Source organism: Carcharodon carcharias, chromosome 13, assembly GCF_017639515.1.
Source record: "Carcharodon carcharias isolate sCarCar2 chromosome 13, sCarCar2.pri, whole genome shotgun sequence".
Taxonomy (NCBI): Eukaryota; Metazoa; Chordata; class Chondrichthyes; order Lamniformes; family Lamnidae; genus Carcharodon; species Carcharodon carcharias.
In genome coordinates this window covers 92639084-92664163 of record NC_054479.1, presented here as the reverse complement: position 1 = coordinate 92664163, position 25080 = coordinate 92639084, and the positions used below count along the sequence as shown (strand labels likewise).

General features: G+C 44.4%; 1 protein-coding gene across 1 annotated transcript in view; it reads left to right on the top strand.

Moving 5' to 3' along the window:
- aebp2 (AE binding protein 2) overlaps positions 1-15219 on the top strand; it is a 143116-nt gene extending 127897 nt beyond the window's left edge. Inside the window, exon 9 of the mRNA XM_041203026.1 lies at positions 15126-15219. Coding sequence (XP_041058960.1) covers positions 15126-15204 — 79 coding nt within the window. The 3' untranslated portion in view covers positions 15205-15219. The remainder of the gene's footprint in view (positions 1-15125) is intronic.
- Positions 15220-25080: the final 9861 nt, after the last annotated feature.

The following is a 25080-nucleotide window of genomic DNA, read 5'->3' as shown; positions in this document are numbered from 1 at the left end:
GTTGGACTGGTCCTTGACAGAGATCACATCATTGATAAGTGTTGTCATCAATAACACTTGTTGCACATGATTTCCTGGACTGGTTTCGATTGCTTGAGGTCTGAGAAAGGAATTTTCCAGAGTATTTTTCCCTCATTCCCTACATCGAAGATGAACAAGGGAGTTCTGTCTGGTATCCTGGCCAATATTTCTCCTTCAATCAACATCACAAAGCAGATTTTCTTGTCGTGATCACATTGCTGTTTGTGTGAGCCTGCTTTGCACAAATTGGCTGCTGTGTCTGCTATGTTCCTAGAGTGGTTATATTTCAAAAGCTTTTCATTGGCTGTAAAGTGTTTTGGGATGTCCTGAGGTTATGAAAGGTGCTATATAAGTCTATTTTATTGGCCCTGGGCTTTTTTCTCTTTTCTTTTGCCTCTCTCAGGAGTTTATATGGCTGCATAGGGTAGTGGGCAAGGGGGTGGGGTGGGGGTGGGGGATTGGAGGAAGAAAAACTCATGGTGCTCCAGACATCATGGTGTGTAGGGTTAACTTGATGGACCAACTAGTCTTTTCCTGGCTGTCAGTTTTGTATATTTGTAATGTTCATTCCTGCAGCTCACTCACAAAACTAAGTAGGCTGCAATAATGCAGTAAACGTAATTCTGCCTAGATTTTCAAAAGGCCTTCAATTAGGTGCACTATAATAGGCTAATAAATCCCAAATGTAAGTTCCAGTCAAACTGGTACCAGTTGATCCAGTTCCAACTGGGAACCTGAAGGCCAGTTCTGAACTGGTAGCCCTGTAGGGAGTGATGATATTACTGGTAGAACTGTTAATGTGGAGTCAGGGGACAAGTGGCAGAATGGATTGCTAGCTGAGAGTGGGAGTAAAGGATGGTTACTCAGAGTGGCAGGAGGTGGGAAGTGGTGTTCCACAAGCGTCACTGCTGGGACCAACCACTGCTCTCCACCTTTTAAATTAATGATTTGGACTTTGGTATCACAAGTAAATGTGAGGTAGTACATTTTGGTAGGAAGAATAGGGAGGTCACTCATTACATGGAAAGGGTAAATCTAGGTGGGATAGAGGAACAAAGGCATGTTGGAGTGCAAATACATCAATCACTAAAGGTTGTACCATAAGTTATGAAGGTCATAAAAAAAGCAAACTAAACACCAGGCTTTATTTCTAGAGGGATAGAATTGAAAAGTAGGGTAATTATGTTAAACCTGTATCAAACCTGGGTTAGACTATATTTGGAGCATTGCATGAAGTTCTGGTCACCTTAAAAAAATGATATAGAAGCACTGGAGAGGGTGCAGAGAAGATTTACAAGAGCAATATCAGAAGCGCATGGGTGTACATATCAGGAAAGGATTGACAGGCTGGATCTCTTTCCCCTCAAAAAGAAGGCTGAGGGGTGACCTAGTAAAGGTCTTTAAAGTTATGAAACATTTTGATAGGTTGGATGCAGAAATAATGCTTCCTCTTGTGGGGAAGAGCATACCCAGAGGCCATCAGTAAAACATAGTCACCAAGAAATCCAGTAGGAAATCCAGAGGAAACCTCTTCACCCAAACAGTGGTGAGAATGTGGAACTTGCAGCCACAGGGAGTGCTGGAAATGAATAATATAGATATATTTAAGATAAAGCTAGACAAGCAAATGAGGGAAAAGGGAATCAAAGGTTACGATTATAGTTTTAGATGAGGGGAGGAGGTTCATGTGGAGCATGAACACCGGAATGGATTAGTTGGGCCGAATGGCCTGATTGTGTGCTGTATATTGTATGTAAAGACAGAAACACATGCTCAAGGTCTTTGGTGCCCAATGTTATAGGCACAGCCGCCTCCCACCAGAAGAATGAGAGGCGACCATATTGAAACATGTAAAATTCTTAGGGCACTTGACAGGTGCTGAGAGGTTGTTTTCCCTTGTGGGAGACTCTAGGACCAGAGGGCATAATCACAGAGTAAGGGGTCATCCATTTAAGACAGAGATGGGGAGGAATTTCTTCTCTCAGAGGGTAGTCAACTTATGGAATTCTTTACCGCAGAGGGCTGCAGAGGCTGGGTCGTTAAGGATATTCAAGGCTGAGATAGACAGATTTTTAATCAGTAAGGGAATCAAAGGTTATGGGGAAAAGGCCGGAAAGTGGAGTTGAGGATTATCAGATCAGCCATGATCTCATTCAATGGCGGAGCAGACTCAATGGGCTGAATGACCTACTTCTGCTCCTACATCTTATGGTCTTATGGTCCCACTTCTTCCTGGTAATTAAAAAAATAATGAAATGGTAGCCTTTATAACTAGAGGGCTAGAATATAAAGAGAAGAAAATTTTTCTACAGCTGCCATCAGCCCTGGTTAGACCATAACTGGAGTACAGTGCAGGGCACCGCTCTTGAGAAATGATACACTGACCTTGGAAGGAATGCAGCTTAGATTCACCAGGATGTTGCCAGGGGTCTAAAGGTAAAATTTTAAGGGGCGACTACACAAACAAGCCTTGTATTGCCTGGGATGTAGAAAGTTAAAAAATGATTTTATTGAGGTTTTTAGGATCTTGTAAAGAATCAATAGGGTAGATAGAGAGAAACTCTTACTGTTGCTGGAGGAGGTGAGGACAAAGGGTACATAGCTTTAAAATCAGCACCAGATCATTCAGGGGGGAAGTTAGGAAACACTCCTCCATGTAAAGGGTGATGGAAATGTGGAACTCGCTCCCACAAAAATTAGTAGGTGCTAGCTTAATTAATCATTTTGAATTTGATGCTCGATGAGGGTATAATACGATATGGAGCTAAGGCACATGGATGAGTTGAGATACAGATCAGCCATGATCATTGAATGGCAGCATCCAATTGTCTTCCTCTCACTACATATTTTGTTATTGTGATTACAGTATGGCTTAGTGGCATGGTATAGTCATATTGGCATGGTATGCCCGTGTTGGCGTGGTATAGCTATGTCGTAAGAAATCTAATCAATGTTCATGTTAAGTATTCTTGTATATTAGCAGGAATTTCATGAGAGTGGAGATTGCCTGTCGGAGACATGGTAGATGACGAAGATAAGATTACTTAAAATTTTATATCTATTGAGCAGTCTGTGCTGTTAAACCCCAAGATTAATGCTTTCGGCAATACTCTGAATACCAACTCTATTTGAGCAAGAACAATAGATATTGAGAAAGGGATACAATCTGAAATGAAGAATGACATAATGACATTATGTGCATCATTGAAAGTTGTTTAAGTTTCCTTAGAGACTTGCCAATGATTTTGATTTTTTAAAAAGTGGCAGATTCCATCACCATTTTTTCTTTATTTTGTTATAATAAAAATGAGAGATTTAAATAGGATCAAACCCAGCTTCTGATCTAATTACCTATGGGAAATAAGAATTAAGCTTAATAGGCCCATTCTGGATAATCATTGACTTTTCTAGGGGTCCTATGCATTGTTCAAATGTCAATTGATTGAATAAAGGAAAGATATGAGGCTCATCTTATATATTAAAATTATTCATGCACAAACCCCTTTAGGGCTCACGCAAGCATTGCATCATCTTAGAGGTGAAAGTCATTCTTAATCTATCTTTTATTTCCCCAGTGTACCATTGGTGTAACAGAAAGAGGAGGGAGGAGGAATGGAAGGGAAAATCTCACTCCCTTGTCATGTGAAGCTATCTGGTATAAGCTTCCCCACCTCAATTCTTCTCCACCTCCCCATGGCCCACCCTCCCCCGCCTCTGAGAACTGCAAAATGTGCAGTATAATGACAACGTCTGGTAAGTCGTTGCTCTACTTGGGCTTTGAAGGCAAACTCCATATTTGAAAAGTGCTCACATGGTCCATTAGACAAGTTGAGAATTTTGGAAGCAAGGCCTGAACACTTTGTTAGTACGAGGTTTGTTAAGATGGGAGGAGGGGTGATGGGGCAGGTAGGGTTCCACAGTACAGCCTGTGGTAGAACAGAGAATGACAGACCATAACTTCAGAACTTCCACATTAATCTGAATTTGCACTAATTCCTAGAATCTGAAAAAAATCCCACAAATTTTGGGCCTGACTTAAGGCTGTGCATGTGATGTCAAAAGGTTCAAGATATTGGCCAGAATTTTCTGTCCCCATTGGCCTTGGGTTTCATGACAGGCATGAGTGGACAATACAGCGAGAAGGCCAAAAATCAGTTTCACACTGTCTTGAAACCAGTTTGCGATCTTCCGCTCCATTCGTTAATGGTGGCCACGTTTCCCACCGCTGCACATTGGGAATATTATTTTAATACATCTGTCCTGCTCACTGGAATCACATGCCCATGCATCATATGGGCATGTTGGTGTGATTGCAGGCCAACATGTTTCATAACAGCATTTAAAAGGTGTCCAGGGGAACTTAGAGGTGAGTGCACACTGATGTTGCACAGCGCTTGCGAGGGTCACCCGTTCAACTTCAAGGAAGAGGCACCGCACATTCAGGTGAGGGCACAGGCATGCCATATTCTCCTGCTGGCTGACATTGTAGTGCCGGGGCAAAGGCTGCCCTGCAGTTGAGGCAAATTGTGGGGAGGGAAAGACAGCATGGGGTCTGACGGTAATGCACAAGCACATGCTAGGGGGGAGGGAAGTGGCCATGCATTAGGGAAACTTTGCATAAAGTGACCATTCCTCCACAGCTGAGGCAGTTCAGGCGCAGCCACATTGACATATGTGGAGTAGGGCCTTTAGCTTACCTGTCCAATTTGGCAATGCAGAGGCATGAAAGTGCCACCAAATGCTCCTGAACTTTTCACTCCTTGGGCACAGACTGGGTACTAATGAGCGTTTCAGTGGACTGCAGAACAGTTGGGCAACTGAGGAAGTTGTACAATCTCCTTGCGAAAGCTGGCCATGGAGCAGCCCCTTGCAATGTTTTCATTTAGTTTTGGACCAGTGTCCCCCATGGTTCAAGCTAACAGTGCAGCCTTTCAACGCAGGTTAGGAGAATGCAATGTACCTGAGCTGAGAGCACAGCCCGCAGTCCAATGGGTAAAGCTGCTACCAATCAGTTGGGTGGAGTGGGGCAGAGGTGGGTGGGGTTTCAGGCAGTCATACAGCGCATTCATCTCCGGCCATCCAAGTGGTGGCCAGCACTTTCCTGGATGCATTAAGGGGCCTTCAGACTTAACCAAGAAATGTTCTTAGAACACCCATGCCAACCCCCCACGCGCCTCTCTCTTTCATCCTGCAGGAGGAGTACATCATGAGCATAAAGCCTGGTGACCTAGCTGTATGCCTCGTGGCTTACTGGGAGCGGAGATGATGAAGAAGAGACCGAAGGGAGTGCCTGGCTGGGCAGAGGGAGGAGCAGCACCTTCAAGATGAAGGGGTGGCTGGGGTTCCCATTGAAGAGCCACAGTGAGCCGTTGCTGGTGGGTGCCTAGCTAGACCCTGGGTCTATAGATTGCGCTTGTCATTCCTGCAGATGACCAAGAACCAGTGTCGCCGAAGACTGCGCATGTCCAGGGAACTGGTCAGTCACATTTGCCACTTGCTGCAGGATTTGGCACCACAGGAACATGGAGGGCATTCACTGCCAGTGGCCATGAAAGTGACCATGACCTCAATTTTTATGTCAGTGGTTCCTTTCAGGGCTCCACAGGTGACCCCTGTGGGATCTTGCAAGCCTCCACAAACAAATACATCCAAGAGGTCCAGATGCCACCTTCGCAAAGGCACATAACTTTGTGCATTTTGCCCAGGACCAGGAAAGCCAGGAAGCAAGACCACTGGGATTTGTCCAGATCTTAGTTTTTTCCACAGATGCAGGGTGCCATTGACTGTACTCATGTGACGCTCAGATCTCCATGGCAACACATGGTCAACTATGTCAACCGCAAGGGCTTCCACTCGCTGACTGTTCAGTTGATATGCAACCACCACAAACACAACCCACGGGCCTGCACACAATTCCCACAGCGTGTCCATGACTCCTACACTCTCAGTAGGTCTCAGATCCCTGACGTCTTCCAGGGCCAAAAAAAACTGCAGGGTTGGATCCTTGGGGACAAGGGCTACCTGCAGAGGACGTGGCTGATGACACCCATGGGGCAGCCTCAGACTGCAGCAGAGCGATGGTGTAATAAGACTCATGTTGCACCTTGCAACTTGGTGGAGCAAACCATTGGGATGATGAAAGTGATGTTCCAGTGCCTGGACCGGTCTGGTGGAGCCCCACAATATAGTCCACAGAGGGTGCCACACATCGTTGTTGCCTGCTACACCCTTCACAACCTGGCACTGCAACGGGGAGGGGAGATGGCTGAGGAGGAGATGGGGGAGCTGCACATCTCCAATGAGGAGGACGTCAACAGAGATGTGGGTGATGAGGTTCTTGAAGACTAGGATGCCAATGATGAGGCCATCACGTTGTCCAGGTGAGGCAGGCACACTCGGGTGGCCCTCATAGCTGCTAGATTCATGGAGGATGATGATGACATGCAGTGAGAAGACACCATAAATCCTCACGTTCCACCTGTTCACATTTGACTCCTGTCTGGCTGATGGCAGCGCACATACCCTCTGTGATAAGGCTCCTGTCATGGAGACACAGCGGATGCCCATAGTCCCAACATTCCAGGAGGGTGATGACGACATGCAGTGGAGACACTCCATAGATCCTCAACATAGCTTATGTGGATATCTGACCCATGTCTGGCTGATGGCAGCTCCCTTGTACTCTGTGAACAGGGTCATACCACGGAGATGCAACAGGGAAACTTTAACTTCTCCTGAGCCCCTCAGGACTGCACTTTCACTGGACACAGATGCTGATGAGACAGCGGCCAGTCGCACCTCAAAGGTGCTGGGAGCACAAGGAGAAAATGGTGAAACTCTGTGCCGCTGGCCCAGCACATTCTGGCAGCAATGACAAGCCCCAATGAGGTACAGGCCTGACTGATGTGCCCAGTGACTGTGAAGCTACACCATCAGTGTGCTGGGAAGTTGCACAAAGCACAGGGAAGAGGACCAGGGCTGAGAAACCTGCCTTTATCTTGTGTAAGAACCAAGGTTTCACATCTGAGTGACACAAACACTGCTCATCAGAGCAAGGAGCCATAGGCAGGGAGACATTCTTGGGAGTTTATTGACAATAGTGAACAGTATGTACAAGTGGTTAACACCTGTGCCCAGGCTGTGCAACTAATTCTTCTTAACTTTCCTAACCCTGCCGCTACATCTTGATGCTCCCCAGACATCCACAGTGGAGGTGGAGGCAGCCTGCTGACTGTGACACCCTGTCTGTGATGACCTTGATGGGCGTCCTCTAGAGAGCTGAGACCTGGAGGTCATGAGCCTGCTTTTGGGGTCCTTCTGTGAGACAGTGACACCCTCCTTGGCCTGGGGAGCTGGAGATGCTGGGGTCATGCTGGGGAGGAGGGGATTCGAATGGGCCAGTCACTCCCAGATTCACCTGGATGGATGGCCCAGGGTGTGCACCTGCTGATCCTCCTCCCTATTGGTGCCCAAGGCTGAGTCCTTGAGGAGAAGGAGAAGCTGGAATGAGATTGAACTGCCTCTCACCCCTCTTGCATTGATATTGTCAGTGATGGAGTTCAGCTTGTGTAGCAGTGCAGGACCGATGCCCTGGAGCAAGGTCTCCATGGTGGCCACCATCCTACCAGTGTTGACCTTGGTGCATTTGCATGCTGACACTATCATCTCAGAATGAAGGCAGATGGGCTCCTCCAATGTGACTTGCAATCTGAGGAGTGCAGCGGACATCCCTTCCTGATTTTCCCGACCTTGCTTTTGCAGCTCCAGCAACTGAGGTATGACTGAGTCCAGAGACTCTTTATCTGATTCAGACTGAGGAGATTTCTGGTCTCCAGCAGTCCTCCGAATGCCGGGCACCTGGGAAGTCCCTTCTATCACCTGCTGTGGATCAGACAGTGCAATGTGCTCACCAGATTGTGACCCCGAGGCTACTCTGGAGTTCAGTGCTCTGGTGGAGGTTGTGGGTGAGCACAATGATGGGCCTTCAGTTAGGGTGTCATCAGATTCTTCTTCAGGGCTTGTGTAAAGGACCTGTCTCGTGGATCCCTTCAGCTGCTTCTCAGGTGTGACTGTGAAAACAAAGAGAGATAATTAGTGCATGGCAAGGAACTGCAGAACAGGGAAACTAACTCACAGCATGGTTGTCTGATGGATGTTACACTCCTGGATCCTCACTTGGTTGAGACTGCTGGCCTCACCATTAGCACAGGAATGGTTCAGATTATCATCGGCCAGCTTGATGACTTTATTTTCAAGGTCCGTGAGAACCTTGATGTCAGGCATTCCTCCACCAGTCTGTGACCTTTCCCTTTTGTTGTGTGCCACCTTGTCCTGCATGAATACAGATGGAGAGAATATAAGCAGGACGCTTGCCAGGCCAGATAACAAGGATAAAAGCAAAATACTGCAGATGCTGGAAATCTGAAACAAAAACAAAAATCCCTGGAAAAATTCAGTAAGTCTGACAGCACCTGTGGAGAGAAAGAGTTGAGAAATTTCAAGTCCAAATGGCTCTTCTTCAGAACAGTCATCTGGACTTGAAATGTTAACTCTTTCTCTCCACAGATACTGTCAGACCTGCTGAGGTTTTCCAGATAACAAGTCTGCTTGGCATATGTGTGGGTGGTGAGTGGTGCCATAGACAGGATGAGGACATAACCTACAGAGCAGATGAAGGTGTGTGTGAGAGAGTGAATGATGATGTCCCTTGAACTGGCAGTGAGTGAGATCCCTGTGGACATGTGATGGGATTGTTAGTGTGCGAGTTGAGAGTGATGAGAAGAGTGACTTACCCTGGTGGAATGGAGGAGATCATTGATCCTCTTTTGGCACTTCCACTTTTGCAGGGCATTGGTGCTGACCGCTGCTGCCACCACCTCCCATGCTGGATTGGTGACCTTTCTTGCTGGCCTTCACCCAGAGCGGTGGTAGAGGGCATCACGGTGGGCCTCCACCGTGTCCAGTAGGTGCTCGAGGGATGCGTCACTAAATTTGGAGGCAGCATGTTTCCTCCCTTTGGCGGCCATCAGTTCCCAGCAGCTTCCTACCCCTTGAAGAGTGTTCACAATGTGCAGGGGCAGCCTTTAAATATGGTGACTGGATTACTGAAGGCCTGAGTTGATGTCAAGGTGGGCGAATCAGAGGCTGCCCTCCCAAAAACCTGGTGTGCTTCCCAGCAATGAATTATTAATGAGGCAGGATGCACCAGGAATGGAACGTTATGGCGTGAAAAGCTGCCATTGTGGCCTTTTTCCCGCCTGCTACCTCACTTAGTGCAAATCCGGGACGATTCTGCCCATTCTTAAAAATATGAAAGCAGTATTAAAGTATAAAGTTTAATAGGTTGTCTTTCTATTAAGTACTGTTTAGAACATTTTTAATGAGAAATAAAACCTTAGATTCATGTTCTTAGCCTTGAAGAATAACAACATTGTTAAATTTTTAAAACAAAAACAGAATTACCTGGAAAAACTCAGCAGGTCTGGCAGCATCGGCGGAGAAGAAAAGAGTTGACGTTTCGAGTCCTCATGACCCTTCGACAGAACTTGAGTTCGAGTCCAAGAAAGAGTTGAAATATAAGCTGGTTTAAGGTGTGTGTGTGGGGGGGGGTGGAGAGATAGAAAGACAGAGAGGTGGAGGTTGGGGGGGGTGCTGTGGTTGTAGGGACAAACAGGTAATTCAGGTAATTCTGTTTTTGTTTTGGATTTCCAGCATCCGCAGTTTTTTTGTTTTTATCTCTTTGTTAAATTTTTAGTCTATTTTAGATGTATATCTAATTGTTGGAAACATTGATTTGTGCCAACAAATAATGGTTTTACTATCACACAGTATATGTTGTTTTCTGGTGGGGTATTTTGTAACTCATACATCCAACTGATGGGATGTTTGGTTACTTACTTGCAAAAGCCACTCTTATTTCATAGGCATCATGACCAAAATGTAGCAAGTTACTGCTAACCCTTGAAGGACCATACATGTAACACTTCTTTTAGGAACTTCATTTAAAAGCCAGGAACAGTATTAGCCAAGCAAAGAAATAAATGAACACGAGTTGATATTCCAAGCATTGATAATGGTCTCTTTGCTCTGGTAATGTCTCCCACTCTGCCTTTTCTCTGTTTCTCCAATCATTTTTCATTCTTTCTGCCTTCTTTCCTTTAGTTATTGTATCTCATGCTGCTTGTCTCCAAACCTTTCTTTTTCTTTCATTCTCTCCCCTTTTCTATAAGAAACTTAACCCGGCACAATTGTGAGTACTGGTGCAAGCATCCACAAATATGACTCGATCTCAGCCCTGGATACTTTGTCCGCACCCCCCCCCCCCCCCCCACCACCCACTTTTTCACAGAGTTATTGGGGGAATCTTGAATTTTTATATAAAGGAGAGTAGAAGGAGATACCTTTGAGTTAAGAGAAAGTATTCACTCATGATTGAGTGAGGTGAACTGTCTAAACCATAATTCCCATCACCATTTCTCATCACCTGTTGCTGCACTGTTCATTCTCTAGCGACAAACACCCTCTGTTATTTTTTGTCTTGCCAAGCTTTTCATTCTCTGTTTTTAACAAAATATATAAGCTGTTTCAAATAGCTCTTGCACTTTCCTTCCCAAACTGTAACTCAACTTGGTACAGTATCCAGGACCCTGATGTAATAGAAAGCGATGCATGCCATAATGGAAGAGGGAGGTTAGCCAATTAAACAAGTAAGCCTTGGCAAACTCTGCCCATTAATATGCATTTCAGTTTCAGAAACTTAATGCAAATAGGAATCCTTTTAGATTTACAAATGTGATAACCTGGTGGTTTAATTCCCCTTATGTAAAACAACACAGATTGGAAATTGCCCTAGTGGGCAAAATGAATGAAACCAGTCTGGTTGATTACTGCTTATTTCATATCATACAGCCTGGCTAGTTTGCTTAAAAGTGGCATGCAATCCTTTTTTTAAAATTGGTGCTGGTAAAATGACAGGGTTGAAGTCAGCAGTACACAGAACAGGAACATTCCCTGAGAAACAATGTGCATCTTATTGCAACAACTGATCATCTGAATCTCTCAGCACAGAAGCTGTTCCTTTAGATTGGAAAATTGCCAATGCCATTGCACTATTTAAAAAGTGGAATAGAGATAAACTGGGATATTATGGACCAGTTAATCTAACATCTGTTGTGGGCAAATTACTAGAATCTATTATTAAGGACAGAGTGACTAAGTACCATTCATTTAAATGATGATTGATCTGTATCTTAATTCCATCTTTTCTTGTTTTCATATCTCCTAAAATGCTTGTCTAATGAAAACCTATGAAACTACGTTCTGAAACTTTCAATTGACCTCCAGCCTCTCCAGCAAGCTCCAGATTTCCACTATTCTTTGTGTGAAGTGCTTCCTGACATCACTCCTGAATGGCTTTGCTATAGTTTCACTGTTATGCTCCCTTTTTTGGACTTCCACACGTGGGGATATAGAATCAGAAAATAGTTACAGAATAGAAGGAGGCCATCCATCCATCATGTCCACCCTGGCTCTCTGCAAGAACAATTCAGCTAGTCCCACTCCCTAGCCTTTTCCCCATAGCCCTGCGAATTTTTTCAGATAATCATCCAATTCTCTTTTGAAAGCCACAGTTGAATCTACCTCCATCACACTCTCAGACAGTGTATTCCAGATCCTAACCACTCATTGTCTGTAAAGAAAAACCTGTCACTTTTGATTCTTTTGCACCATAAATTGCTTTATTCTGGTTTTTGACCCTACTGCCAATAGGAACAGTTTCTCCTTATCCACTCTGTCTAGACTCTTCATGATTTTGAACACCTCTACCAAATCTCCTCTCAACTTTTTCTTTTCTGAGACCAGTCCTAGCTTCTCCAATCTATCCATGTTACTGAAAATTCCCCATCTCGGGAACCATTCTTGTAAATCTCTTCTGCACCCTCTCTAAGTGGGTTGCCAACCCTCCAGGATTGGCCTGGAGTCTCCAGGAATTGAAGATCAATTTCCAGGGCACTGCTGTGTGCAATCCTGGAGAAAAACATGGCCTGAATTTTACCTTTGGCAGACACACCCAGTTGGCGGGTTGAGAAATGGGCCCCCCGACTGTGATTGGCAACCGTCCGCGATTTCAGACTGGCTGGCCAATTAACGGCCAGCCAGTGTGAAACACGCACTGAAAAGCTCAGTGCTGCCAGGGCGGAGGTGGGAAGAGGGCAGCCGATGATATTTCCGGGGGCACAGGTGAGCGCTGTGAGAGAGCTCCCTGAAGGCAGAGAGCTGCCTCAGGGAGCTGCAGACCTGAAACAACTAAAATAAAGGATTTAAAAGTGCCCATGCATCACAATCAATCATCTGAAAACAAAACTGATAAAAATGCTGCCCACAGGTATTGATTTTGATTTTATTGCATCACTGAAATCTCATCCCACCCTTGGATTAGGTTTGATGAAAATGCAAAGTCCATCTGGCTGATTTGCCCATCCGCCAGCCATAAGATTGGATGGGCCACGAAAAATCAGAGAGAATTGCACCATTAATGGGCTTAAATGCCCTCTTAATTGTCGGCGGGTGCGCTTCTGACTTTTGCACGCGCCCACTGAGCAAAATATTGCGCGAGTGCGCGATAGCGTTGGGCCGCTCGCCCAATGTCTTCTCGCGCGATTTCATACCCAATCAGGTCGCTTGCTCGCGCCCGCCTGCGGGACATAAAATTCTGCCCCATGCGTTTAGGGCACATGAGAAAGAACATTGAGGAAAGAGAATCAATGGTGCACCTGATTAAAGGTGAAAGTTAAAGATGAAAATGCAAACTAAATTCTCACTGCTCCACTGTAACAGAATACCACATATGCAAATTTTTTTTGGCATTTGGCTCTGTAATCTCTCGGTGGTGTATAATAACTTACGGTCCTTTCATTGCAAGATGAATCTAAGTACTTCTAGAGCTCTCATTTTTTGTGAGCAGTTTTGAGTGGCTTCCTTCTAATAGCAGTTCAAGATGGCTAATTAACTGGCATATTTATAAATTTGGGTCAGTCCAATTCAATGCATAAATTTATACAGTTTACAGATTTGTGTGGAATAATTCCAGCAGCTGTGTGAGTACAAAAATAGAGTCTTCTGAGCTTTTGAGCCAATGTAGAATATATACTCTGTAAGATCGAGACACCTGTGTGACTGCTTAATGGGAGACATCAGGATCTGGCTTTAATGGGGCTTTAAGTCTAGATATTTTCTTCAGATTCAGTGTCAGAAGTCGATCCTACAGGTGAGCTCCATTCTCAGAGTGCTTGGACTTATTGTGGTCAGTGGTAATATTTCTAGGGACTGAAGAGAGAATTTTATACATTGCATCACATTCCTTCATGCAATATTCAGCTGGCAGACTAAACACTTCACTTGATTTAGTCTGTGATGAACAAATTGTAAATTATTAAATGAAAAGGAACACTGCCAATTTAGATTTTACAGCAATTAAACCTGGTTATCTTGAATAACCAAAAATAACACATCCTGATTGCTGTGCGAAACTCTAATGCACATAATGCTCTTCGGGGGCTATTCTTTATGGTTTCCCCACTAACCACTACTTGGCTATGTACTTGGCGTTCCCAAAACAAAAGCAATCAGAACTAAACAAATTTAAATAACTGACTGATTAACAACTTGCTTTGAGTTGAGTTCAACAAACACACATTGAAACCAATCCTATACTATGTTTATGTTTGAAATGAGTGGTGTGACCCATCCTGGCCTGGCCCAAACAAAGCAGCTAATTCTGTGACAATTGCATCGAAAGAAAGTAGAGGATTTTGTTTTTGCTGAGCGAAACTTGTTTTTACCAACTCACCTACTGTGGCATTGAAAAAAAAATTTTAAAATTCTTTCATGGGATGAGAGTGTCACTGGTTGGACCAAGATTTTTGTTGCCCATCCCTAATTGCCCTTGAGAAGGTGGTGGTGAGCTGCCTTCTTGAATGACTATAGTCCATGTAATGTAGGTGCACCCACAGTGCTGTTAGAGAGGGAGTTCCAGGATTTTAACCCAATGACAGTGAAGGAGCAGTGATATAGTTGCAAGTAAGATGGTGAGTGACTTGGAAGGGAACTTCCAGGCGGTGGTGTTCCCATGCATCTGCTGTCTGTGTCCATCTAGATGGTAGAGGTCATGGGTTAAGGAGGTGCTGTTGAAGGACCTTGCTGAGTTGCGGTAGTACATCTTGTAGATGGTGCATAAATGCTGTCATGCATATTTGACAATTTTTGATGTAATATGTGTGACTTGGTGTTGGTCTGTTTCAGTTACTCAGGGAGTCCGAGTTGCTATGGCAACATGCTGCTTGTAGACTGGAGCTATGAATAGTGATGGTAGAGACTCCAATTTCTTTCCATCACATGGCTGACCAGGAATCTCTCCTGCTCTTTCTGCCTGCCATTGGCATGTGTTGGAAGGATTTACAGGTAGATACTCACCTGTTTGGCCATGCTACTTACGCACCTTCCTTGGTCATCAAGTCCTGGAGTGCACTTGAACTCAGAGCTTCTGGCTCAGAGGCAGGGACACTACCCACTGCACCACAAGACCTCCCTCACTTGCCACTTATGAAGGGATTATTTCAACAATGCAACAGTGGGATAATGGTGAAACATTCAAATAAATTTATATTACATAAGTAAGTAAAAATTCAGTTACTTACATAAATCCCATTGTATTATCTTTTAGCGATGGAAGGACTTCTCCATTACTAGTGAGGAAGGGACAAGGTTTGCAAACAGCAAGTCTTTCTCTGCTTTGTCAACAGCCAGTCTAAGGTTGCACCATTCATAAGATAATCCTCGATTGTTACCCTCCTGGATTTGCCCCACTGGCTCCAAAATGTATTATTAAACTCCAAAGGCAGTTTTGCTCACAATGCATAGCGAAAGTGAAAAGTTTGCAGTAATGGGAACTGTAGCTGGCTGCTGATTTGAGATTACTTTGCCTAGGTTCCAGAATAATCATTCTGGGAATTTGCCTCAGAGAAAGACAAGCTTCCAATAGACCTTACAGATACAGAAAGCCAACAGTGGAGATAAGTAATTGCTTTTTTCCCTTATTTTCAAAGGGAGTTGGAAATAATCTTGAAAAAGAAAAGATTCCATGGCTATGGTGGAAAGAGGAGGACAGTCAGACTCATCAAATAGCTCTTTCAAAAAGTCGGCAGAGGCATGATGGGCAGAACGGCCTTCTTCTGTGCTGTGAGATTTTATGATTCTAATTTATTAGGTAATAATGTCAGAAATCTTAATCCAAAGCAAGCTTATTTTTTTGTTGTTAGCCATCCTTCCATATTGGCAGCTGACCTTCAATAGTTTTTGGGCAGGATTTTCCTCCTGTTGGGGGCAAAGTTGAATTGCTGGCACGCACAGGGGCACCTCCGATCAGCACCCCCAATCGGGGGCGTGGCACCATTTTATGTGGGTGGGCCAATTAAGGCGCTATGTGTTCCCCGTGCGGGTGGGGGGGAATCCCTAAACCTGAGAGTGCGCTCTTTAGTGCATGCGCACGAAAATGCACACTCACCTACCTGAGGCTAAGTGCTGCCTCAGGGAGGTGGGCTGTTCTGTCACAAATATTAAAAATAGAAAATAAATTCCTGACACGTGCCCTCATGTGACACTGTCACATGAGTTGAGACATGTCCATGATTTTTAAAAAAACTTTAATAACGTTTTTAAAAACCAACATGAAACCTCATCCCGCCGCTGGATGAGGTTTCTTGTTTTTTCTATTTGCCGCCGGGGCTCCTGGCCTGTTGGCCAACTTTAAGGTTGGATGGGTGGGTCCATTAATTAGCCAAATGACTCTGTCAATGGCCTCAATTGGCCATTGACAGGTCGGCGGGCACACAGCTGATTTTGCTGTGCTCTCGCCTACCGGAATATTTAAATAGGGCGCGGTGACATTGGGAGTTCCGCTGTCATTTTACGTGTTGATGAGTGGGCCCCATTGTTCCGGTTTGGCATAATCCATATATGCACACACAGACGAGCTGATGTTCACTTTCAATTGCAGCATTTTTCTATTATAAAACTTTCGATTGGTTCCATTGAAGTCGATGGAATTTGGAGTAGGTGGCATGGGTTCAGCTCACTGGTGGGAAGCTCATGTTACCTCTCCAAGGGGCGCCAGACACTACTTAAGTGAAATCAGGAACTTAAGTGGGCACCAGGCTGCCCACAGAATTAAATCTGCAGTAAGGTGGTAATCCCTCCCCTGAGAGCTACTGATTAATCAGAGGCTGGCAGGGCTACAGTACAGGCAGCGCCACCAGAAGTGGTGGCTGCTGCCGGAATTCAGTGAGGCGTTCACCAGGGATCATTGCTGGATCCCTGGAGACAGGTGAGTGTGGGTGGGTTGAGGGTCATGGGGAGAAGGTCACCAATGAGAGAGGATGGGGGGAGGGGTGGGGATGGCTCTCAGGGGACACTGCATTTCCTGTTGCTGGGTCCTTTGATAGGGCACTATGTGCCTTTGAGAGAGGAAACCCTGGGAGGCCGAAACCCAACAGGTCTGCTGGACGGGCTTCAGGAGGCGAGGGAGATCCATGCGAGTTCGGGAGAATCCCTGAGCCATCACAAAATTCCAGTGGGCTCAGAGATAATGGCTTAATCATGAGCCTAATTAGTCAATGGGCGGGATCCCTGCATTGGCCCATTCCTGCAGCTGAATAAATGAGGGCCAGTTTTCCCATCGGTGTAAATAGACCACACGGCCTCCCCTATGATTATGCTGACCCTTCCGCCTAACAGTCCACTCTGACAGGCTCCATTCAATCCAGGGAAATGGCTTTAAATATCGGATTGGACATCATGGATGACAGATACAATGCTGCTTGTTTCATCCTCCTGTGCAAATTGAATTTCACTCCTGGTTATATTTGAGCATGTAATCTAAAATCAGCAGCATAGTTGTAATGCTTAGAAGTCATGCTGGCCTATAATGATGCTCCCCATGGTGAGTGGTTTAAATAGATTCTGAGGTCTAATTGCAGCCTTTTTTGGATTGACAGATGCCCCTCTCTCTCCTTTATTATCTCAACTACTCCTTTAGATTACCTAAAGGCCAGAAATAAAACAGCATCTTTCTCTTTTTGCTGTTATCATTTAGTTATTTATTGGAATATGGATCCCCAGAAGCTTCATAGAAAGAGAAGCAAGAGTGACATTGCCACCAGGGTGTGAAAATAAATAGAATTATAGATATAAAATTGACTAGCTAGGTGTACATTAGAACTAGAAAGACACCTTATTGTGTGATGTCTTCATATTCATCCCGTCTGTTAAATTTAATCCTTGAGGCTGCAGTAGTCAGCCTGCAGTTACCCCACAATTTACTCTTCATGAAAAAACACAGCAGTGAAAAAAAATGTGTTGCTTCCTTTACCCTTTGAGGGAAATGTAACTTTTTTTTAGGTGAGGTGGATATCCATACTAAATGGCTTCTGACCTCTACTGAAAGTCTGAGGTTCATAAGAAATAAGTTACATAAAGTAGCAAGGGTCCGCAGGTTTCAGGTTATTGGGATCAATGTGGACTGAAAACAAGTAAGTATTTGTACAATGTATAGCATGAGGGCACAATTTTATAAGTATGGTGTTTAGATATATATGGCAATGTTTTTGTAATGGTACAACTGCCTGGTACTGAAATATTAGTGCAGTTTTTATTGGTGGACACATTGAACTTTATTCACAAGACAAAAGCAGCAACTACATGTGTTCCTCTAACTCTGTAACTAAAGAAGAACTCCCTCCTCGAGGATCCCCGTGCTGCTAACTGATTGGTTTACACAGATCATGTGATCTTACAACACAGGCTTATTCTTAAAGCTACAGTCCTAATGTTTATCACAAGTATAATTACTACAATCCTCCCCCTTTAACTTTTCTGTACATTTTGCATTTACAAGGATATTTATCTCATGACGTTACAATGTTTACACAAGTCATGAATTTACAAGTTCCGTCTTTCAGGTGGTTTCCTGATCCATGTGGAATATTGTAGCTCCATGACTTCCGATTCTTTGGCAGGAACCACATTCTCTGGAACTGCATTAACACCAGGTACTTCATTAGGCACAGGCAGCTCAGTGTCTTTTATTTTGACAGAGACATTGGGCATGTCTCTCCTTGGTTGAGGAACTTCAACAAGAACCACAGGTTCAGCAATGGTTACAAGTGGAACATCATTTTGTCGGGGTGTCTCAATTCCTGGATGGGCACTTTATAAGAGTGGCTCCCTTCCTTGTGAAGGAACTACTACTCATGCATCCCATAATAGGATACCATCTTGACTACTCATCTCGTGTCTTCGGTTGAAAAATGGCTTCAATTCATCAGAGACTGGTTCCTGGGACCAGCTATGTAACACTTGGTCTCTCACTCACAATTCGTCCAGTTTCTTATCTGCCTGGAACAGACTGGTGAGGAATCCAGGAAGTTCATCACTAATATGAGCTCATGGGGAATCTGGACATGGTTATTGTTCTCTTGCAAAACAAGGTGACTTAGGGTATCGGCATTGGCAATGTGAATCCCTGGCCTATGAACAAAGGTGTATTCATATACCGCCAAAATTATGGCCCATCTTTGTATTCATGCAGAAGGCATGGGAATTATAGCCTTTAGCTCACTAAACAGACCCAAAAGTGGTTTGTGGTCTGATACTATTGTGGAATGTCAACCGTGCACATATTGGTGGTATTTGTTTACATCAAAAATAATCGACAGATCTTCCTTTTTGATCTGAGCATAAACTTTTTCAGCTGTGGTAAGTGTCCTGGATACATAGCCTATCGGCCTCTCTGTACCATCGTCCATCCAGTGAGATAGTGCCGCTCCCACTCCATGGGGGACACATCGCAGGTTAGCACCAATTCTTTTGTCAGGTCATAATGCACTAACAAATTTGAAGAGTGCAAGAGTTGCTTTACTTTCATGAAGTCTTCTCCTTGGGGGGACTCCCAAACCTAACACCGGTTTTTCTTTAGCAGTGAATGTAGAGGGGTTAGAATAATAAATTTGGTAGAAATCGGACATAATAATTTACCATCCCTAAAAATGATTTAAGTTCAGAGACATTCTTAGGTGCAGGTGCCTCTCTGATTGCTTTAACCTTCTCTTCAAAAGGGCATCTACCCGGAGGCCCAAATAAATGACTTAATTTGCCTTAAAAGTGCTTTTTTCCTTCTTTAGGTGCCCTCCTGCTTTTAAAAATTGTTTCAGGACTCCCTCTAGATTAGCCAAGTGTTCCTTTTCTGTGAATCCAGTTATCAGTATACGTCATCCAGGCTGACCACAACTTGAGGTAGTCCTTGTAACAAGCTCTCCATTGTCCTCTGAAAAATGGCACAGGCCGAGGAAACATCGAATGGTAGGTGTGTATACTCATATAACCCTTTGTGGGTGTTTATGGTCACAAATTCTCAGAAGGCATCATCCAGCTCCGGTTGCTGATATGCTTGACTCATGTCAATTTTGTGTACATTGTCCCTCCTGCTAGTTTGGCATAAAGGTCTTCAATCTTGGGAATAGGGTAACTGTCCAGTTTGGCTGCTTTGTTGACTGTTTGTTTATAGATCTGGACAGCCTGGTCAGCCTGGTCTGGTTTAAGGACAGGGACTATGGATACTGCCCACTCTGAGAACTGAGCTGCTTTTATGACACCCAGCCTCCCTTGCCGGTTCAACTCAACGTCAACCTTCTCTCTCTCGGTGTATGGCACCGGTCTTGCTTTCCAGAAGAGAGGGGTTGCTTCTGGGTCCATGTAAATCTTGGCCTGTAGGCTCAGGTTTTTCCCAGTTCATCTTTGAAGATGATGTCCTTTTTTTTAGCGGCTCTGGCAGTCCTTTTGCTCACAACTGGAAGATTTTGGACCAGTTTAATTTAATTTCTTTCAAGCTTGGTCCTCCATCTTCTCCCACCATCACTGGTAGCTGTGCTGATTGGTGTCTATAATGAATAGTTACTCTGGTGATACCTTTTACCTGGATTTCTTCACTCGTATACGTTTTCAACTTGGCAGATATTTGTTCCAAATTTAATTGTTGAGCACCTTTATTGAAAAATCTGAAAGTGTGTTCTATTATGGTGGTAGAAGCACCAGTGTCAACTTCCATTTTTAAGGGTTTACTATTCACTTGCAATGTGACAATAATTGGCTCTGTCCTCCCAACTCTCACATAGAATAAAGAATAAATGTCAGAATTGGTTGTTTCTGGCTCTTCCATGCTATATACTTCATCGGACTTTGATTGTTGTTTGGAAGCCTGTTTAAATCTTGCTTTGCAATGTTAAATTATGTGCCCACTTGTGACAAAAATAACATTCTACATTTTTAAATTGCCAATCATTGGGAGAATGATTGTTTCCACCTCGATAAAAATTAGTTTTCGACTTTGCTGCTAAATCGTTTCCTCTCAATTTTCGGTTAGCTTTGCGGCTGAGTCCTGGTTTTTCATGCCACATTCGGCTGACTGTTCCCACCCAACTAGGAGAACAGCACCATTTTGCGTACCTTGTGAATCCCTTACAGTGCTTTCCATCACAAGTGCTATTTCTAACGCTTTCTTAAAATCAAGAATAGCATCCTCCAGCAAGCCACATACCGAATGATCCCTGAGCATGTCATTCAAGGTTTCATCGAAATCACAATATTCCTTTAGTTGTTTATATTTCACCACGTAGGTAGCAATGGTCTCCCCTGGGGCTCTGTTCCGTGAATTGAACCTGAACCTCTACATTGTGACTGAGGGCTTGGGTTGAAAATGACCCTTAATGATGTCCACTAATTCACTGAAAGTCTTCAAACCTGGGACACTGAGGGCTATCAAGCTTTGAATTAAATGGTAGATCCTGCTCCCACAAATACTCAGGAGAATAGCTCTCTTCTTTTCCTCCCCCATAATTTCATTAGCTTGAAAGTAGAACTCAAGGCACTCTATATAAGACCAGTCATCTGTGGCTGGTTCAAAGGGATCAATTCTGCCAAACTGTGGTATCTCGGATGAGTACATCTTCCTTTCTTATTAATGATCTTAGATACCCACAATTGCTGGGTGAGGGACAGTACCGGATCTCATTGCCAGTTTGTTATAAAATTGATTTTCCAGACAACATTTCTTGGTGGACACATTGAACTTTATATACAAGACAACAGCAGCGGCTACATGTGGACATCTAACTCAATAGCTAAAGAATTCTTTCCTGGAGTTTCCTTGCTCTGCTAACTGAATGGTTTACATAGATCATGGCTGGAATTTTCAACTCGGCGGGCAGGTGCGATCAGCGGGCTCGAGAGCAATCAGGAAATGGACTGCCGACTGCGATCGGCCCCCAACCATGATTTCACGCTGGCTGGCCAATTAATGGCCAGCCAATGTAAAGCCTATGCTGATACAATCAGCGCTGCCTGGTTGGGGGTAGGAGGAAGGCGAATGCTGCAGTAAGCGTGGGTGCAGGGGATAATGGAATGAAAGCTCCCTGAAGGCAGAGAGCTACCTCAGGGAGCTGAAGAATTTAAATACAAAAAATAAAGATTTTAAAAACTAGGAAAAATGCTCATGCATCAGAAGCAGTCACCTGAACATATACAACATGAAAATTCTGTCCAAACATTTTTTTAAATTTAAAGATGGAAACGTTATCCTGCCCGTGGATGAGGTTTCCTGAAAAAGGCAAAAGCCACCCAGCCTATTCCATAAGACCATAAGACACAGGAGCAGAAATCAGGCCATTCAGCCCATTGAGTATGCTCTGCCATTCAATCATGGCTGATAAGTTTCTCAACCCTATTCTCCCGCCTTCTCCCCATAACCTTTGAAGCCCTTACCAATCAAGAACCTATCTATCTCAGTCTTAAATACACTCAATGACCTGTCCTCCAAAGCCTTCTGTGGCAATGAATTCCATAGATTCACCACTCTCTGGCTAAAGAAGTTTCTCCTCATCTCTGTTCTAAAAGGTCTTCCCTTTACTCTGAGGCTGTGCCCTCGTGTCCTAGTCTCTCCTACTAATGGAAACATCTTCCCCATGCCCATTCTATCCAGGCCTTTCAGTATTCTGTAAGTTTCAATCAGATCCCCCCTCAGCCTTCTAAACTCCATCGAGTATAGATCCAGAGTCCTCAAACGTTCCTCATATGTTAAGCCTTTCATTCGTGGGATCGTTCTCGTGAACTTCCTCTGGACCCTCTCCAGGGCCAGAAGATCCTTCCTGAGATACGGGGCCCAAAATTGCTCACAATATTCTACATGTGGTCTGACCAGAGCCTTATAAAGCCTCAGCAGCACATTCCTGCTTTTGTACTCTAGTCCTCTCGAAATAAATGCCAACATTGCATTTGCCTTCCTAACTACCGACTCAACCTGCAAGTTAACCTTAAGAGAATCCTGGACTAGGACTCCCAAGTCCCTTTGCACTCCAGACTTCTGAATTCTCTCCCCATTTAGAAAATAGTCTATGCCTCTATTCTTCCTACAAAAGTGCATGACCTCACAATTGCCCACGTTGTATTCCATCTGCCACTTCTTTGCCCATTCTCCTAACCTGTCCAAATCCTTCTGCAGCCTCCCCACCTCCTCAATACTACCTGTCCCTCCACCTATCTTTGTATCATCTGCAAACTTAGCCAGAATGCCCTCAGTTCCTTCATCTAGATCATTAATGTATAAAGTGAAAAGTTGTGGTCCCAACACTGACCCCTGCGGAACTCCACTAGTCACCAGCCGCCATGCTGAGAAGGACCCCCTTATCCCCACTCTCTGCCTCCTGCCAGACAGCCAATCTTCTATCCATACTAGTACCTTGCCTCTAACACCATGGGCTCTTATCTTACTCTCTTGAACTTTGGGGATATTACTCGTGTCTTCCACCATGAAGGCTGACACAAAGCACCTATTCAATTCCTCCGCTATTTCTTTGTTCCCCACTACTACTTCTCCAGCGTCATTTTCCAGTGGCCCAATGTCCACTTTTGCCTCTCTCTTACCCTTTATATATCTAAAAAAACTCTTTCAATCTTCTTTTATATTACTGGCTAGTTTACCCTCATATTTAAGCTTCCCCCTCCTTATTTCTTTTTTAGTTGTCCTCTGTTAGTCTTTGTAGGCTTCCCAATCCCCTGGTTTCCCACTGCTCTTCGCCACATTGTATGCTTTCTCTTTATACTGTCCCTGTCAGCCATGGTTGCCTCTCCTCCCTTTAGTGTGCTCCTTCTTCCTAGGGATGAATTTTTGCTGTGTCTCCCAAATTACTCCCAGAAACTCCTGCCATTGCTGTTCCACTGTCTTTCCTGTTAGGCTCATCTCCCAGTCAATTCTGGCCAGCTCCTCCCTCATTCCTCTGTAATTACCTTTATTCAACTGTAATACTGTTACATCTGATTCCAGCTTTTTCCTCCCAAATTGCAGGGTAACTTCTATCATATTATGGTCACTTCCTCGTAAGGGTTCCTTCACCTTAAGCTCCCTTATCAAATCTGCCTCATTACACATCACTAAATCTAGAATTGCCTCTTCCCTAGTGGGCTCCACCACAAGCTGCTGCAAAAAGCCATCTTGCAGACATTCCACAAATTCCTTTTCTTGGGATCCACTACCAACCTAATTTTCCCAGTCGACCTGCATATTGAAATCCCCCATGATCACTGTAACCTTGCCTTTCTTACACGCCTTTTCTATCTCCTGGTGTATTTTGTGCCCCACATCTTGACTACTGTTTGGAGGCCTGTACATAACTCCCATTATAGTTTATTTACCTTTGCGGTTCATCAACTCCACCCTCACAGATTCTACATCATCTGCCCCTACATCATTACTTGCTATCGATGTAATTTCATTTCTTACTAACAAAACAACCCCACCCCCTCTGCCAACCTGCCTATCTTTTTGATAGGATGTATATCCTTGGATATTTATCTCCCAGTCCTGATCCCCTTGCAGCCATGTCTCCGTGATGCCCACCACATCATACCTGCCAATTTCAATCTGCGCCACAAGCTCATTTACCTTATTTCGTATACTGTGTGCATTCAGATACAACACCTTCAGTCCTATATTTCCCGTCCCTTTTCTCATTGTTGTCCCTTTATCTGATGTGCTTGAAGTTAGATTCCTAGCCCTTTCCAAACACTCTGTCCTATTTTGTGTTCTGGAGACTTTAATAGCCTCTCCTGGGCTCTCCTTTCTTTTCAGTTTTTTCATAATTTTTCATGAAGTTCAATCCACCCCCACATGCTAACCTGCTGCTTTGTTTCCCATTAGTCGTACTTATTGGAGTTTTACCCTTCCCTTCCCCTCCACTTTCTATTTTAAAATCTTGTTGACCACCCTATTTACCCTTTTTGCTAGAACATTGGTCCCAGATTGGTTCAGGTGGAGACCGTCCCAACGGTACAGATCCCTCCTGTTCCAACACTGATGCCAGTGCCCCACAAAATGAAACCCCTCTTTCCCGCACCACTCCTTTAGCCACGTGTTTACTTCCCTTATTCTCGCGTCCCTATGCCAATTTGCACATGGCTTGGGTAGTAATTTGGAGATGATAACCCTTGAGGACCTGTTCTTTCATTTAGTTCCTAATTCCTGATAATCCCCAAACAGGTCCTCTTTCCTAGTCTTACCTATTTTATTTGTCCCGACATGGACCACAACAACTGGATCCTCCCCCTCCCTCTCCAATATCCTTTCAAGCCGGTCAGAGATGGCCCTGACCCTGGCACCGGGCAGGCAACATACCATGCGGGACTCTCGATCCTGCTTACAAAGGGTGCCATCAATTTGCATAATTATAGAATCCCCTACAACTACCACTTGTCTTTTTGCTCCCCCCTCTTGAATGGCCTCCTGTGCCACGGTCAGCTGGCTCATCCTCCCTACAGCCCTCTTCCTCATCCACACAGGGAGCAAGTACCTCGTACCTGTTGGACAAGGTCAAGTGCTGAGGCTCCTCTGATCCTGAACACAGGATCCCTCTATCTGCCTCACTTGCAGTCATATCCTGCTGACCCTGACCACTGACC